At 44.3% G+C, this 13943-nt stretch overlaps 1 protein-coding gene across 1 annotated transcript in view; it reads right to left on the minus strand.

Annotated features, from left to right (window-relative positions):
• The window catches only part of LOC121622484 (glutamate receptor ionotropic, kainate 2-like), a 56984-nt gene that overhangs the window by 10182 nt on the left and 32859 nt on the right, over positions 1–13943 (minus strand). Inside the window, exons 7-12 of the mRNA XM_041959461.1 lie at positions 6542–6685; positions 5656–5763; positions 5413–5526; positions 5083–5289; positions 4118–4341; positions 355–473 (exon numbers count right to left, since the gene is read on the minus strand). Coding sequence (XP_041815395.1) covers positions 355–473; positions 4118–4341; positions 5083–5289; positions 5413–5526; positions 5656–5763; positions 6542–6685 — 916 coding nt within the window. The remainder of the gene's footprint in view (positions 1–354; positions 474–4117; positions 4342–5082; positions 5290–5412; positions 5527–5655; positions 5764–6541; positions 6686–13943) is intronic.

The following is a 13943-nucleotide window of genomic DNA, read 5'->3' on the forward strand; positions in this document are numbered from 1 at the left end:
CAGGCTAGTTGAGCTGCTGCTGATAAAAACACTGATAGACATTTCTTCACATTTTAAGGTCTAATTCAGGGTTTTAAAACAAAGGTAATTAGATTATACTGAAGTGGAGTGCTGATCAAATCTATCCCTGTCATATCTCATTACACACATAGTTTATTCTATGTTCCCATGAGCTTTAAGTTGATTAAATTAAAAGAAACATCACATGCACATTTACACTAAGTCATTTGTTTCTAGCTGGTTTCTCTCTCTGTTGCCGCTGGCTTGGATAAAACAACCCAACCCTCAGAGACAGTGGGATGTAGAGAGCTCCAGCTCCACAGAGCAACAGCAGCCACAGGCTGAGGCAACTACCTTGCTGCATGAGAGCCCCAACTCCAAACCAGAAACTATTGAGCAGCGTAAAATTGTTTTCCACCACATCCGAGTCCGGGTTGCATGGATGCGGGTTGTACCACTCATAAGGGCTAAACCTATAAAAAAGGAGAGAGCACAGAGAGAGACATGTTAGCACAAAGCAAAGACCAGAGTGTGTTCCCCGGTGCAGATTAAACGGCACATAAAACATAAGTCTGAAAAACAGTGCGAGCAGGAACAAAGGGAATGTAAATGTGTAGGAATCCTGTGCTGTGGCCTCAGGGTCAGAGCTTGTGCAGAGACCAAAGCAAATCATTCTGGCTTTCACCGAGATCAACTTATTGGCATATTCAAATGCCATCAGTTTATTGTGAGAACAGATCAATAGGCTAGAATAACACTGTCACTGGTGATAATGTCCCGGAGCGTGATGATCTCTGGAGCTCATTTGGATTCACTGACTCAGGAGCCTTTATGTGATTCCCCCAGCAACTGCAATCATACTCTGCTGATGCCACATCCTCCTCGCACCCCCACCACAGGACTGTTTTCCCTTTTTCCTTCTGCTTTCCCAACAGCCATCTCTGTTCTCCAACTCCCTAGCTCCTTTTCTTCTTTCCCTCACGCTCCCTTCACAGCTTCATCTCTTTTCCCCACTCCCAATGCGACAACCTACACCTCATTTCCCCCCACCCCGGGTGCCTCGCTTCCCTTATGAACGTCCCCCTTTCACCTCCCGCTGCCTGCTTCGGCTGATTGTCTTCAGGTCAGCTGTGGACATTTCTCATTTATTACCCTAAGCAAAAGTGGCATGGCATTAGCGCAGGGTGATTGGGTTAGCGTTAAGCATCAGGATCTGATTGAGTTTGTGCTGAAGTGGGTGATAGAGGGAACAATGCTTATGCAGAGTTGAGGGGCCCGTCAGGTGAGTCGGTTTAGGAGCTTTTCCCCCCAACATGCTGCATGCTAATAAGCCTGTGTGCTGAATCTTAAAGGCTCAGATTGCGTAGAAATGTGATGCCATTTGTCAGCTACGCTTTTAGAGACACACAGGGACGTATATATATATATGTACACACGCCGTGTTTACAAGACACAGAGCAGCATTTCACATTACCAAACCAAATGTTATATGATGGCTGTTTTATGGCAGCGCTATTTGCCACAGAGACTGCTGCAGATCTACATACAGATATGTCATTTGATCTTTCTTTGCTGCTGCTGCAATAGCCTAATTAACAATCTTATTTCACAAGCATCGTGAATGTGGCAACATTTTTGTCATATTGTCATATATTTCCTATGCCGTGCCACATGAGATTCATCTCCGCGGATGTGGTTGTGATGACACACTATAATTCTTCCTGTCAACCCCATCAGGATGCCTGATTTGCTGGAATGTCAACGAGCTCGGTCTCCTTGAAACCACAGGCGACTGAAACGGCACTATGCGGAGCTGTGTGGGATGCAGCGTGTGCACCGCCGTGTGCTCTTATGTGTGCATGGCTTTACGACTGTGTGTATCAAGCCTCTGGCGCATGCACGCTTGCGCATGGGACTCTATAGCTGTGTGGGTGTGCACTTTTCTGTAGTGGCAACTGTGCATTTGCATTAGCTCAGTCAAATCCATCTCATAGACAAATATTTTCCGATGATTTATTGATGTTGTTAGATGTTATATATAACGCTGAGCTGCAGCCTGAGGCCAGTTGTGGGTGATATTCGATATGCGCCATGGGTCAGGTAGTGTAAATCTGTGGAAATCTATACAACACACACGCTGATTGGATTGCGTTTGTCCCCCTCAGTGTCTACACGTGTCTTCTGTATGCACCCGGCCCAATGGCTTCTCTGTCTGACCTTTGCCTGGAGTCAGCCCGTATTCCTGCGGGCCGTGTTCTGCACACTGATCACCAGGAAGAAGGCGATGTGGAACATGCGGACTTAAGGTCACCTCCTCACACCCAGCACGAGGGACATGTCCAAATGCACACAGAATTTTAAAAGGATCTCCCCCTGTTCCTCTCCTCCTTCGCCCCTCCCCGACCACAATAACACAACACACTCCCTCCATTAACTGTCTGTTGGATTCGATTACTCTGGCTGGCATTATAGATCTGCTGTCTTTCTTCTCTCAGGCCAAGTGAAGAGGCTGTGTTGGGGGTGTTAAAATCATAGGCGTCCAGGACTTGGACTGCAAAAACTGCAACAGCCTGTAATTACACGTAAACACGTTATAATGCAATTCAAATCAACCATTCTTCGAGGCAGGTGGACTTTTTGTACATGGGGAAAGGTTTTATGATCTGAGAGAATACCATTTGTTTTGTTAATAAAGAGAGGAATCAATTCAACCGCAAAAAGAGCTGGAAGGAGCCACTGAGTGAAATGTATTTCTCTGGAGCTTGAAATGAGATCGCTTATTTTGTCAGGAAAAAAAAGCGCGTATGTGTGTGGGAAGCAGTTCAAAGACGTGAATCCCCTGGTGAGATTGAGGTGTTTAGTGTTTTATTGTGCAAAACCAGGACTTCATAAGCTCCCTCCACTCACTCTATTTGCAGGGGATTAGAGAAAATAATATACTCTGCATTTGGGGGATTGACCAATCAATCGGTGGCCGTGCAATCAATACTACAATTATGAGAGAACCAGCCCAGTGAACCGTAGAAAACACTGTACTTCAGAAACTTTGCTCGATATTTTTGGCCACATAGCGTCAAGACAAGCACTATTTATTGCCATGGTGTGCAAAAAAAGGCACGATGCATGCACGCAGACAAGAGCATTACTATTTCAAAAAAAGTACCGAGGCCATTTCATTACAAGCAGAATGATATCAGTATAATTGCATGCTAATCACTTACCCTGACCGACCGTGGAAACAAAAGCGCTATAATTTGCATATTCTGAACTAACTTAGGTGACAGTTGCTGCTTTTCCTCTCATGTGATCATTTTGCCGGTAACATTTAGTGAGACGTGCATTAAACCCAAACCTCTCAGGATGAAGGCAGAGGAAGTGGAGCCCTGGGGTTAACACACATCTTTCTATATCGGTCATGCATCGGGGGTTTTTAGGGGGTGGGTTCATCAAGATATGTGTAAGAATTGCACTTGCACAGTGTCAGCATTGCACTTGTACATTTCTTTCAGCTGATTAAGAGATATATGACGGGTAGCTGGTTTTACAGTTGCTGATGTTTGTGCAAATGGGTCTGAAATAGTGTGAAGGATCAACTGATTTTAAAGACCATACCAGTGTTTTTTTCCTTTTACGGTAAGGAAATGAAATCAGAGCAGCCGTTTATTCCTTTTTACTACCTTTTTCATTCCTTTCATCGAAGCTAATTCATCAATGAATGATAATGAAGCTTAAACAATTATTATTATTATTTATATTGGTGGGTGGTGAGTTCAAGAGCTGATGGGAGACTCTGAAATTTGAGACTTGTGTGTAAGCATGTAAAAACACCAGCATGGTCCTTTAAGGCAATGTATTTAGATTTTGTTGTCGATCTACATCACTGAAGTCATCTAAAAACAAGCAGGCATGGAGCGCCCGTCGCAGGAGTGCTTTTTCCACCCGTCACAGCTTGATGATTTTCAGTGACTGAATTCCCCTCTTCGGGTCCAGAGGGAGCAACTGCTCTGTGTTAGTGATAGCAGGCAAACAGGTGGGGAAAAGGAAGTGGAGGAAGGAAGGAAGGAAGGAAGGAGGGAATTAGGCAGGAAGGAAAGGAAAGGGCGGGTTGACATGTTACCTGGCTATGACAAACAGCACACAACTGACACCCAAGCAAGCCAGCAGAATATACATCCAGATATCAGGCGAGAGGGGGTTGAGGAAGGAGAAGACCCCGGGGTTGGTGCCGTTGGGCTTGCGGTACAGGATACTTATCCCCAGTGTCATGAAGGGCTTCGAGAAGTCGATGACCTTCTCTCTGACGTAGGTGATGGCCAGAGGAGCCACCGCCAGATCTGCTTTCTGTAATGAGATAATAGGAGTGGAGTAAGGTGGGGGGTGGGGGTTAGGTGTTTGAGTCTACCAATAAAAGACAACCAATCGAATTAACATCTGATTTCTGTCAACGGCCAGTCTGGTCAACATGTACAGGAGCCATGACAGAGGAGAGAAAATAGCTGGGGTCATTAGTTCAGATAGATTAGCAGGTGGAGAGGCGGACGTTTTCTGGAAATTACAGGTTATGTGTCGGATCCTTCTTATGTATGTCAGAGGTGAGTCATGAAGGCAACCATTTCGGGATTAGATTAATCTGTGACAAATGCACCCAGTGTCCCCTCTCAACATAAGATTAGCCGTCTTTGATGCCAAGCGCTCCCTCTGAGTTATTTTTGCATAACGCCTCCAAGAAATAAGTTATTCATCAAACAGACACAGTTGAACGGCATCTTTTCTGCCTCAGATTTTTGAGATCCCGCAGGTGGTGCTCTTTGGTTTTTCCTGCTGCTCGTGCTAACAAGCGAGCTACTATCCATGGTGGTAAAATGCTTAATTTCCTATGTGCATAAGGTTTGAAATCTCCATCTTATCGAACTGTTACAGCCTCTATATGAATCCTAAAAAATGTATCATCATGAAATGAGCCTGACTTTGCTAAAAGCTTCCAGTGTAACAGCAGCACGAGTAGAGAAGGGTAATAAAGTCAGCAACTTGACTTAATAATGTTAAATATCATAAATGCAATCCTGGCGCCGGTTGACTCACATGGTCCATGAGCTCCCGCACCATGCCGTTCCATTGGCCCGTGCTTTCGTCCAGCGCGCCGTACTTCCCATCCTCCACTAATCGCACCTCATAGCGGAAGCCCAGGATGCCAGAGAGCTCCCTCAGCAGGTCGATGCAGTAGCCCTCGAAGCGGTCGTTCCCATATAGAGGCTTGTCCGACTTCTTAAACATCACATATGGCTCCTCCTGCACAGGGAAAATAAACTGGTGTACAAGCACGTCTGCCAGATTGGTATTCGATATTGAACTGCTTTATTTTTTCATGTGTGTGTTTCTGCCTGTGTGTGTTTTCATTTGTTCTGTGTCTACCAGTATGGTGGATACACGCAGGGATTTGTTAGCCAGTGAGTCTGTGATGTTGGATGTCTTGCTTTTGTGAGTCTCTGTCATATTCAGACCGCTGGGAGGATCCCATGTTCCAATCTGTTGAAACAATTCAGTGTCAAGTTTAGATCACCTGGTCTTGTCTAGTGAAAGGAAAAATGAACATCCAGAACTACGCTTCCTCCATTTCTCCTTTGAGATTCAGAGGCTAGCATCAGCTGCACCAACCTTTTCCAGCCCCTCCTCCTTCAGACTGATGACGTCCAGGTCGAAGTCTGTCCTCAGCCCATTGGTCTTGTTGAAGAGGACACGTCCGGTCAAACCATCCCAGTGTGCCTGCGGATGGAGGCGCGCAGCATAATAAACTAAAAATCCTCAGCTCTCCGCACAATCATTCCATTAACCTTAAGGTATCGTCTTTCTCAACAGTATCAATCCAAGTGCTAACCATAAAACTTTTTCTGTCCCAATTATGAATTCCGTCTGGCTCTCCCCTCACTGTCTATCTCAACAACATAACAAGAAACAATAAAGCAGCGAGAATAGAATCAGGTTTGACAGGTATGAGTTCATTATGCATGTGGTTCATTGTGCTTGAAGTTTCACTTCAAAGCCATTGGAGGAACAGACGGGCATGGAGAGCGATAGCAGACACAGGAGGGGGAGGAAGCGCCAGCTACTACAATGGCTCATTCTGAAAATTACCTGCAATGATACCATCCACAGAATGAAAGAGCTTTGTAGAACAAAGCAAATGGCTGACCCTGACTAGAGTTAAGGAGACACGCAGGCGCTTTGATATAAACACTGGTGGAGATGCGCACGGAGAGAAATTGGGAGAAAGGGAATGAAACATGGCAAAAAAACATGTTACTGTGGATAATGCAGTGGCTATTTACTGTGCATTATCATGAAGATTGCTGGGTGTTAAGATTAAGGCCAAAAAGTTGTTAAGGTTGTTTTATCTTGATGATCACAAGAGAAAGACAAAATGATTTACAATGAAATGCTTGCAAATGTGTGATTGCGCTAATCAGTATGGCATGCAGCTACAGTGCTGCGCAGATTCTGAAGGTCAGAGGTCGAGGAAGGGTGTGCCCTGACGGCCTCGTACCTCTTTGATGAGGCTGATGAAACGCCCCCCGAAGCGCCACGGCTTGTGGCGATTGCACTGCAGAGAGCTGACGGTGATCTGCTGCGACTGCTGCACCGCCACCGCCACCACGTGCACGGCGTCGTACATCAGCGCTGCATCGGTCTGCAAACAGGAGGGTAATATCATAAGACGTTTTTACAGCACCTGCCAATACATCTGTCCACATGACCTTTTAATCGGCCCATTTGTTCACCTGCGGAGGAACATAAGAAAGTGTGTGAAGTCTCGGGTGACTTGCTTTACTCCTTCTTCAGGACAAGAGAACATAAATTAGGAGTAATGCCAGCAGTAAATGCCCTGCACAAATGGCACAGTGTCTCAGCCTGTTAGTAAAAATACCCGACCACTGTCTGAGGCAATGAGAAAGCTCCGCCAGGGAGAGTCTTTCAGTGGAAGGCCAGCCTGTCACTGTGAAGACTAATGGTTCCTGATGGGTGTGCCTGTTCTCCAGAAAGAGAGAGCGCAAAAGAGGCGCCAGCGCAGATGGGACGACTCTGACTGGCAGATTTGGTGTAACATGCTAAGCACACAGCACAAAGCATATAGCTGGAAGTCATACTGCATGGACGATAGCCATCCTTATAACCCGAGTAATAAGTCATCAAAGGGAGCGAATTCCCCACCCTGACATGCTGAGATTTATCTTTACAGCTCTGCCTGGCACACATGAATTCCTTTCACGCTGTCTGTCCTCACGCTTTGAGACACTCCACATTTACTCAGGTCAACACATTAAAGCTCAGCTCAGATCCCCTTTCCATGGTCCCACACAGGCTGAAATACACTGTGGTGATCATATTTGACAAGTCCTGGGTGACCAGCCTGCGAGGGAGTATGAAAAATGACTTTGAGACCACAAAGTATCCGCAGCTATAGGGTCTTTGTGGATGTGCAGGGCTGTCAGAGAGAATGAGCGGGGCTTCGGTGCAACTAGGCGCTCAGCAGGGCACCACTGAGCTGCTGCTCAGCTCGTATCAGCTCCCTATGTTGTCTCTATAGGTGCACCGGAGCATCCATGCCATCTATGTGGGAGAAAAGGAAAGCAGGGAAGGTCTGGGCAGAAATATATGCACAATTTATCCAACCCATATTTATGGTGGCAGGTCAATTACAAAAATGAATCGAACTTCCGACAGCAAGAAAAGAGAAAATTCAAGATAGAGAGGAGGTGTGTGTGTGTGTGTGTGTGGTTGCGGCTGCGGGCAGACTGTCAGTTTTTAACTTGTCCCCCCAGTTCTCCTGCGCTTTTGGAGTTGGTGACTGCTGATGTCAAAGGCAGCAACAGATCAGAGGATGGGAAACCCATCTCTGCACTCTTTCATCCCCACTGCTTCCCCGAGAAAGGGAACAGCTAGTGCCATATCTGCTCTCCCAATGCATGCAGTGTGTGGATATGTGTGTGTGTATGTGTGTGTGTGCATCCTCGTGTTGCAAAGCTGATTAGGAAGAGAGTCTGCTAATCTATTTCATGAATAGCAGGGAGGAGTTCTACGCACGGTCCAAACACTATTTTCTCCACCGAAGGGAAAGTTCATCACGTCCCATCATCCAATTATTCTGTTAGCAGCTACACACAAAGGCACGCAGCTGGACTGAATGCAGCCTTGTTGTGTCTGTTTGTGGAGATATATTCTTAGCTCAATCTGATTTTTAAAGAAAAGTTGCAATAATCACATTCAGTTTCATTCCACTTCAGAGGCGCATCATACATTTTGAATTCATTTATTCAGCAAATTCGCTTTGGAAACGATTATGGTTTGACATGGTGGGATTCATGCAATTCAAATAATAATAATAAAAAGATCTTATTTATTTTATTTTAGCTTTACTTTTGACCTTTTCACTTTCCTCTGACAACCTTGACTTTTCCCTCAGAAGTCAATCAATATCACATTCCTATTCTTCCATCTGCGAACTCTTTATTCATCGGGGTCAAACTGCAGCATTTATGGCATATTCCAATAAAACACTGCGCATAATAATATGTTCTGTGAGGAACACTTCTGAGATAAAACATCTGATGACTTGTTTGCTAAAAGCCTCTGACAATATGGTCAGTAAAAACAGATGCAGTTTGAAGGTTCTGCTATTTATTTTTCATACTGAATTACGCCTGATTAAAAAATCCAGCTGGGATATTTGAGCACGGCCTGCTCGGTGCGTACCCCTCCTCTCGCCCACCGTCAGCTGGGATCGGCCCCAGCCCCCCAATAGGATAACTGGGCCCACTGCAGCTAATGAATGGATATTTTAGCACACCCTTGAGAATTTGGGAATTTGCAAATGACAGACTACTTTACGATGATTTATATTTGTGTGCAGTATCCTCTTTCGCTTTGAAAAAGCCTTATAACATGCTACAACGGCAATTTTATAGAGTGATGCAGTAAGAATATATACTGTGCGTGCTTTATCAGCAGCAGTGTAAAGAGATTTTTACATGGGCAACATTAGAGACGGCAATTTGTTTATTGTAACATAAAGATCAATTTGGCTTCAAGATATATCAGTTTATTTGAGAACAGGAGTTTATTAGATGTTTTACAGTATAAACACAGTCGTGCTGTGTTTGCACTCTGACGACAAACTACTCCACCGAATTCTCCATCAGCCTCTTTGTTTTAATGATTTATGTCATTCTATTAGCTCCCCCTCCGACTTAACAACCGCTCCTGGAAATATTTCCTCCATCTTTTAACTTTTGATGGCCGTGATACATCAAATATTGTCTGGCTCCCGTGATTTACATGGCAAAGATCTTTTTCCCACTTGCCTTTGGAGCAGAACAATTCCTGAAAATCCCTTTGTGATGGAAACAAAAAGAGGCTGGCATCAAGTGGAAGACAGGGAGATCAAGGGGGGAGAAAAACGTGAAATGATGGCTCACAGCTCTGGCAGATTGCATTCAATTTAGGAACAATCCAAGAGCGATCTTGATATTTATTTCACAGCCAAGAACGGATCCCTTTGGGTTGTTTTAAGTGCTTTAAGTGAAACCAATCTGGAACCCCTGGGGCACTCAGACAGAGAGGGGAAAGGGTTTCAAACAAAATGTCCAAAACTCTTGTTGCCTTCTCTTTCTCACCTCTGTCCGTCTCACTCAAACACCCACATAACCATCTGAAATCACACACTCCTCTTCTGTTTCAATGACGGTACAAGTCCAGATGCCCTCTCCTTCATTAATGACTCATTTTTCCACGTCTTGCACCTTCCTCTCCAGCCCTTGATGTCTTGCTTCACCCATGCATTTTCCCTCTCTCATAACCACGATACGTGAGGAACATATAAACCGGAACACACATGCAGGAACCAATTAGCAAGATGTGTGTACACTGCACAGACAAACAGGAACACAGTCAGACATAGCGACAAACCTCAACTTGCAAACTTCCCAGAGGCATGCCTCATTTGTCATAGTTGCATTCAGTTTCCTCATTTAGAACAGGTGAACTGCAAACTCCACTGAGCTGCCTGCCGTGTGTGTGAGTGTGTGTGATTAAACAAATATATTCCTTTTCTCTGCATCAGTATTCACACCATCTCTCCACCTGTGCATAATTCCATAAATCCTCTGATAATGTTGCACCCTGAAAAACGACATCTCTCCTTTCACCTCTTCTCAATCAGTCATCCTCTTCCTAGAATTCCTCTAAACACACAAACACACACACACACACACATACACACGCACACGCATGCACGCACACACACACACACACTACAACCTGTCTGGTGATGGACGTGTACTGCAGCTGCTTGTGTACAGTAGAACTCCACTGTTTATACATATCATATACATCTGATTAGCCCTAATGAGATTAGCACTGACCTGTTATTCACCATGCATCGCTGGGCTGCAGCTGCCAGCCACAGAGCAACAACACACACACACATTTACACACATGCACTGAGACACACACCGGCAGCATTGCCATCAGCGTCGGAGTCACAGTGTCAGCGGGAGAGAGAGAGGCTCATTGTTTTCTTGAAGCTGAAGTCACTCTGCCCTCAGATCACAGACAGACCCATGGGGTTTGATGATTTGATAGAAGAAGGAGGTAATTATTCTTTTCATTCCATAGTTTATATGCATTTGTGCTGCTTCGCTGCACAGTCGGTGCAAGTATTTGAGTCATAATTTCTGCTGTCAGATAAATTACTGCATTTCTAAACTTTGTGATTTTTTAGCAATTCAATCTTTGCTAGTCAAGTAGAGATATCTGTAAACAATATGCTGTGATTTAGCTTTTCTACTTTAATTGACATACCAAATCTCACTCAACTGTTTTATCTATTTGTTTTATCCATTAAGATGAAACTCCCATGAGGAGTAATGGACACTGGTGGGAAATCTCTGCACAAAATTAGTGATGAATTTCAACTTAAGCAAAAAAAAAAAAAAACTACCTCCTGAAGAGCAGCTGGTTGGTGAGATAAGCGCATAAAGAAAATAATTAGATGAGAAGATTGATACCACTCTCATTTCTGTCCAGCCAACATAAATCTGGAGCCAGCAGCCAGTTACCTTAGCTTATTTTAGCATAGCATAACTAGCTAACATCTCCTGGCTGCAGCTTCATATTGAACAGACAGGTATGAATGTGGTATCAAATTGTCTCATTTAGCTCTTTTAGCTCTAGGAAAGCAAATGCACACATTTCCCAAAATGTTGAGCTATTCCTTTGAACGTGTTGTTGCATACAGTTTACAGATGTTTCTCATGTCTCACAGTTGTGTTTTTGCTCCTTTAATACTACTGCAGTAATTCTCTTGTAATGTAAGTACCCAAGCATTTCCTGTGCGATGCAAACTCAGTCAGTGCATTGAGAATTGTGCAAACCTTCACTTCTAGTACAAAGAATGAAAAGACAACAGATGAAAAACCCTGAAATGTGACATATGATTTATGAGGTATATTATGGCTGTTTCAGGCCTCCTAGCAGAGGAGGGAGTACAGGCAGTGTCTTATCATTCTGGTGAGCAAAAAACCCTCGGGTGACTGCAGCTCAGCATAGTGCCATCTTTCTCCCTGTCCCCAACTTTTCCACTCAGTCTCTCTTCGATGCTTGCTTTCTGACCGCCTATGTTCTGCCCCAGTCCCTCCTCTCTTCACTTCCATCTCCTCATCCCTTTCATCCCTGTTGTCTTTCTTCCAGCGTCTTCCCTCTGCCTTGCTCTCTACAGTATTTCACTGAGCTGTGCGTGAGTGTTGCCCAGATTGTGGGTATATGAGGGGCTTTGCCAGTGCAGTCACTGTCATTTCTCCTCTTTTTCTTTTGTGCGTTGGAGGTTTAATCCCTTTCTCACATTGCATTTCCACATGCTGAGGCAACAGAGCAGGGTTGGTGCATCTTTTTCCAATGAGTTTTTTTTTTTGTCACAGGGAAGTAAGACCGGCTTCTTCCGACGAGGACCCCTGGGTAACAGATCCATTGATGGTGCTGGATTTATGTGAAAGCACATTCATGGTTTTATTGTTGATTTAAGTGCACTTTAAAGGGGGATAAAGGACTACACTGCAGAGTTTTTGGTTTAAAAGAAAGGGTCCTGTGGGAGTCGTGAGAGAGTGAGCAGAACTATGTTTGATGCAAGTCTATATACATTTATTCAGTATTGATGTAGCATTATTAAAGCGCGTCTTTCTTATCAAATACTGACAGATGCTTGAATGTTTAAAAAACCCCACTCTGACCTTATAGTATACTTTTTATCAATGCCTAAGCCATGTCTCCTTGTTTCAAGAATAATTTGTCTCAGCGCTGTGTCTCATAGGTTTTTTTTATCCATGAATGTGAATAAATAAATAGGAGGGGGGGAGAGTCACGAGGGGAGAGAGAACAAACTATTTGTTGACATAGCTAAATGGGAGACGCAGTTCAAACATGCACAGACTGCTAATGCTAACTACCGAGTCCCTCTTTTGATTGTTCTAAACAAACCTCTGGTGCTGCTGCCAGAAACACTTTCTTGCACACCAAAGGCAAAAGCATTAAGCAGAAAGTATTCATTTAATACACAACAAGATTAATAGTCTGCAGCCACACTAGCTGATCTGCATTCAGGAATAGCTGTGCTTCGAGCTAAATGCTAATGTCAGCATGGTAACTTATCACAGTGACACTGCTAACATGCTGATGTTTAGCAGGTAATGTTTACCGTGTACACCGTCTCAGTTTAGCTTGTTAGCATGCTAAAACCTGCCAATTAGCACAAAACAAAAAGTACAGCTGAGGCTGAAGGGAATGGCAGTAATTTTGTTTGGCCATAAACCAAAAGATAGGACAAATTCCACATTCGACCTCCAGCTAAATTAATTTTTCATGAATTGATTGCCAAAATAATTACAATTCATCACGACAATCCATTTGATTTCACTCAAAACCACGAATGTCAGCCTCATGGTTGTGCTAGAGAAGAGACACGGGACATTTCATTGGAAAACCATCCGATAGTTGTGGAGATATTTCGGTCTAGAACAACATTGCAACCCCTTGAGCGACGCTGCTAGCGTTGCTAAAAAATGCCACAGATTGTTAATGTAACTGCTCACAACAAACATGATACACGCCTTACTATTTTATTAAATCTGACAAAAGAGGTTGTGGATGCTCTGAGCAGTAGTGTCCCACCAGACCCTTCAGGCAACAGCATGCTGTTGGCAGCACTGTCCACTTCAGAATCCACCCTAATTAGCACCACGCTGCCCATCTGATTAAGTGGCTGTTTAACATGATGGCCTTTCCTCATATTTAATCAGCCTCCAGCTAGGTTTAGCTAAAGAGGCTAGTAGGTGCCCACTCCACAGGTTTTTCCTCCCCTTAGATCATCAGCTACACTTCTCAAAATTTCCGGAGTAATAAAGCTTTTATGATTGAAACCACTTCACCCAAGACATGGGATGTGATTAAAATGGTGGGTCACTTAAAAACTAGGCTTCGTCTGTGACAGCCACAAGTTAGAGCTGGGCTCTGCTGAGCGGAGGAAGAGAGGAGGGTTTGCTGGAGAGCTAGACAGTCCTGCGCATTTCACCACCATCTGGTGGACTCAGTGGCCAGAGAGAGGGAGAGAGAGAGGATGCAGGCAGTATGGAGGGAGTCAGCACTTGATTCATAGTGTAAACAACACAGGCAGTGTTAATTACATCTGGGTGGCTGCTAAACAGTGGGTATGTTGCAGGAGTCTCAGAATAGCTGGGAAGGATGATGCTATCAATTTCAAAAATGGGCACTTCCCACCTCTTTTGTTTTTTGCATGCTGACACAGTGTCACCTGAGAATGTGCATTAACATGATATTTACTGCACTAATAATCCCAGCATGTGCTCCTATTTGTTCTCCATTTGCGCGCACGGGAGAGA

Source organism: Chelmon rostratus, chromosome 18 (genome assembly GCF_017976325.1).
Source record: "Chelmon rostratus isolate fCheRos1 chromosome 18, fCheRos1.pri, whole genome shotgun sequence".
NCBI classification, from domain to species: domain Eukaryota; kingdom Metazoa; phylum Chordata; class Actinopteri; order Chaetodontiformes; family Chaetodontidae; genus Chelmon; species Chelmon rostratus.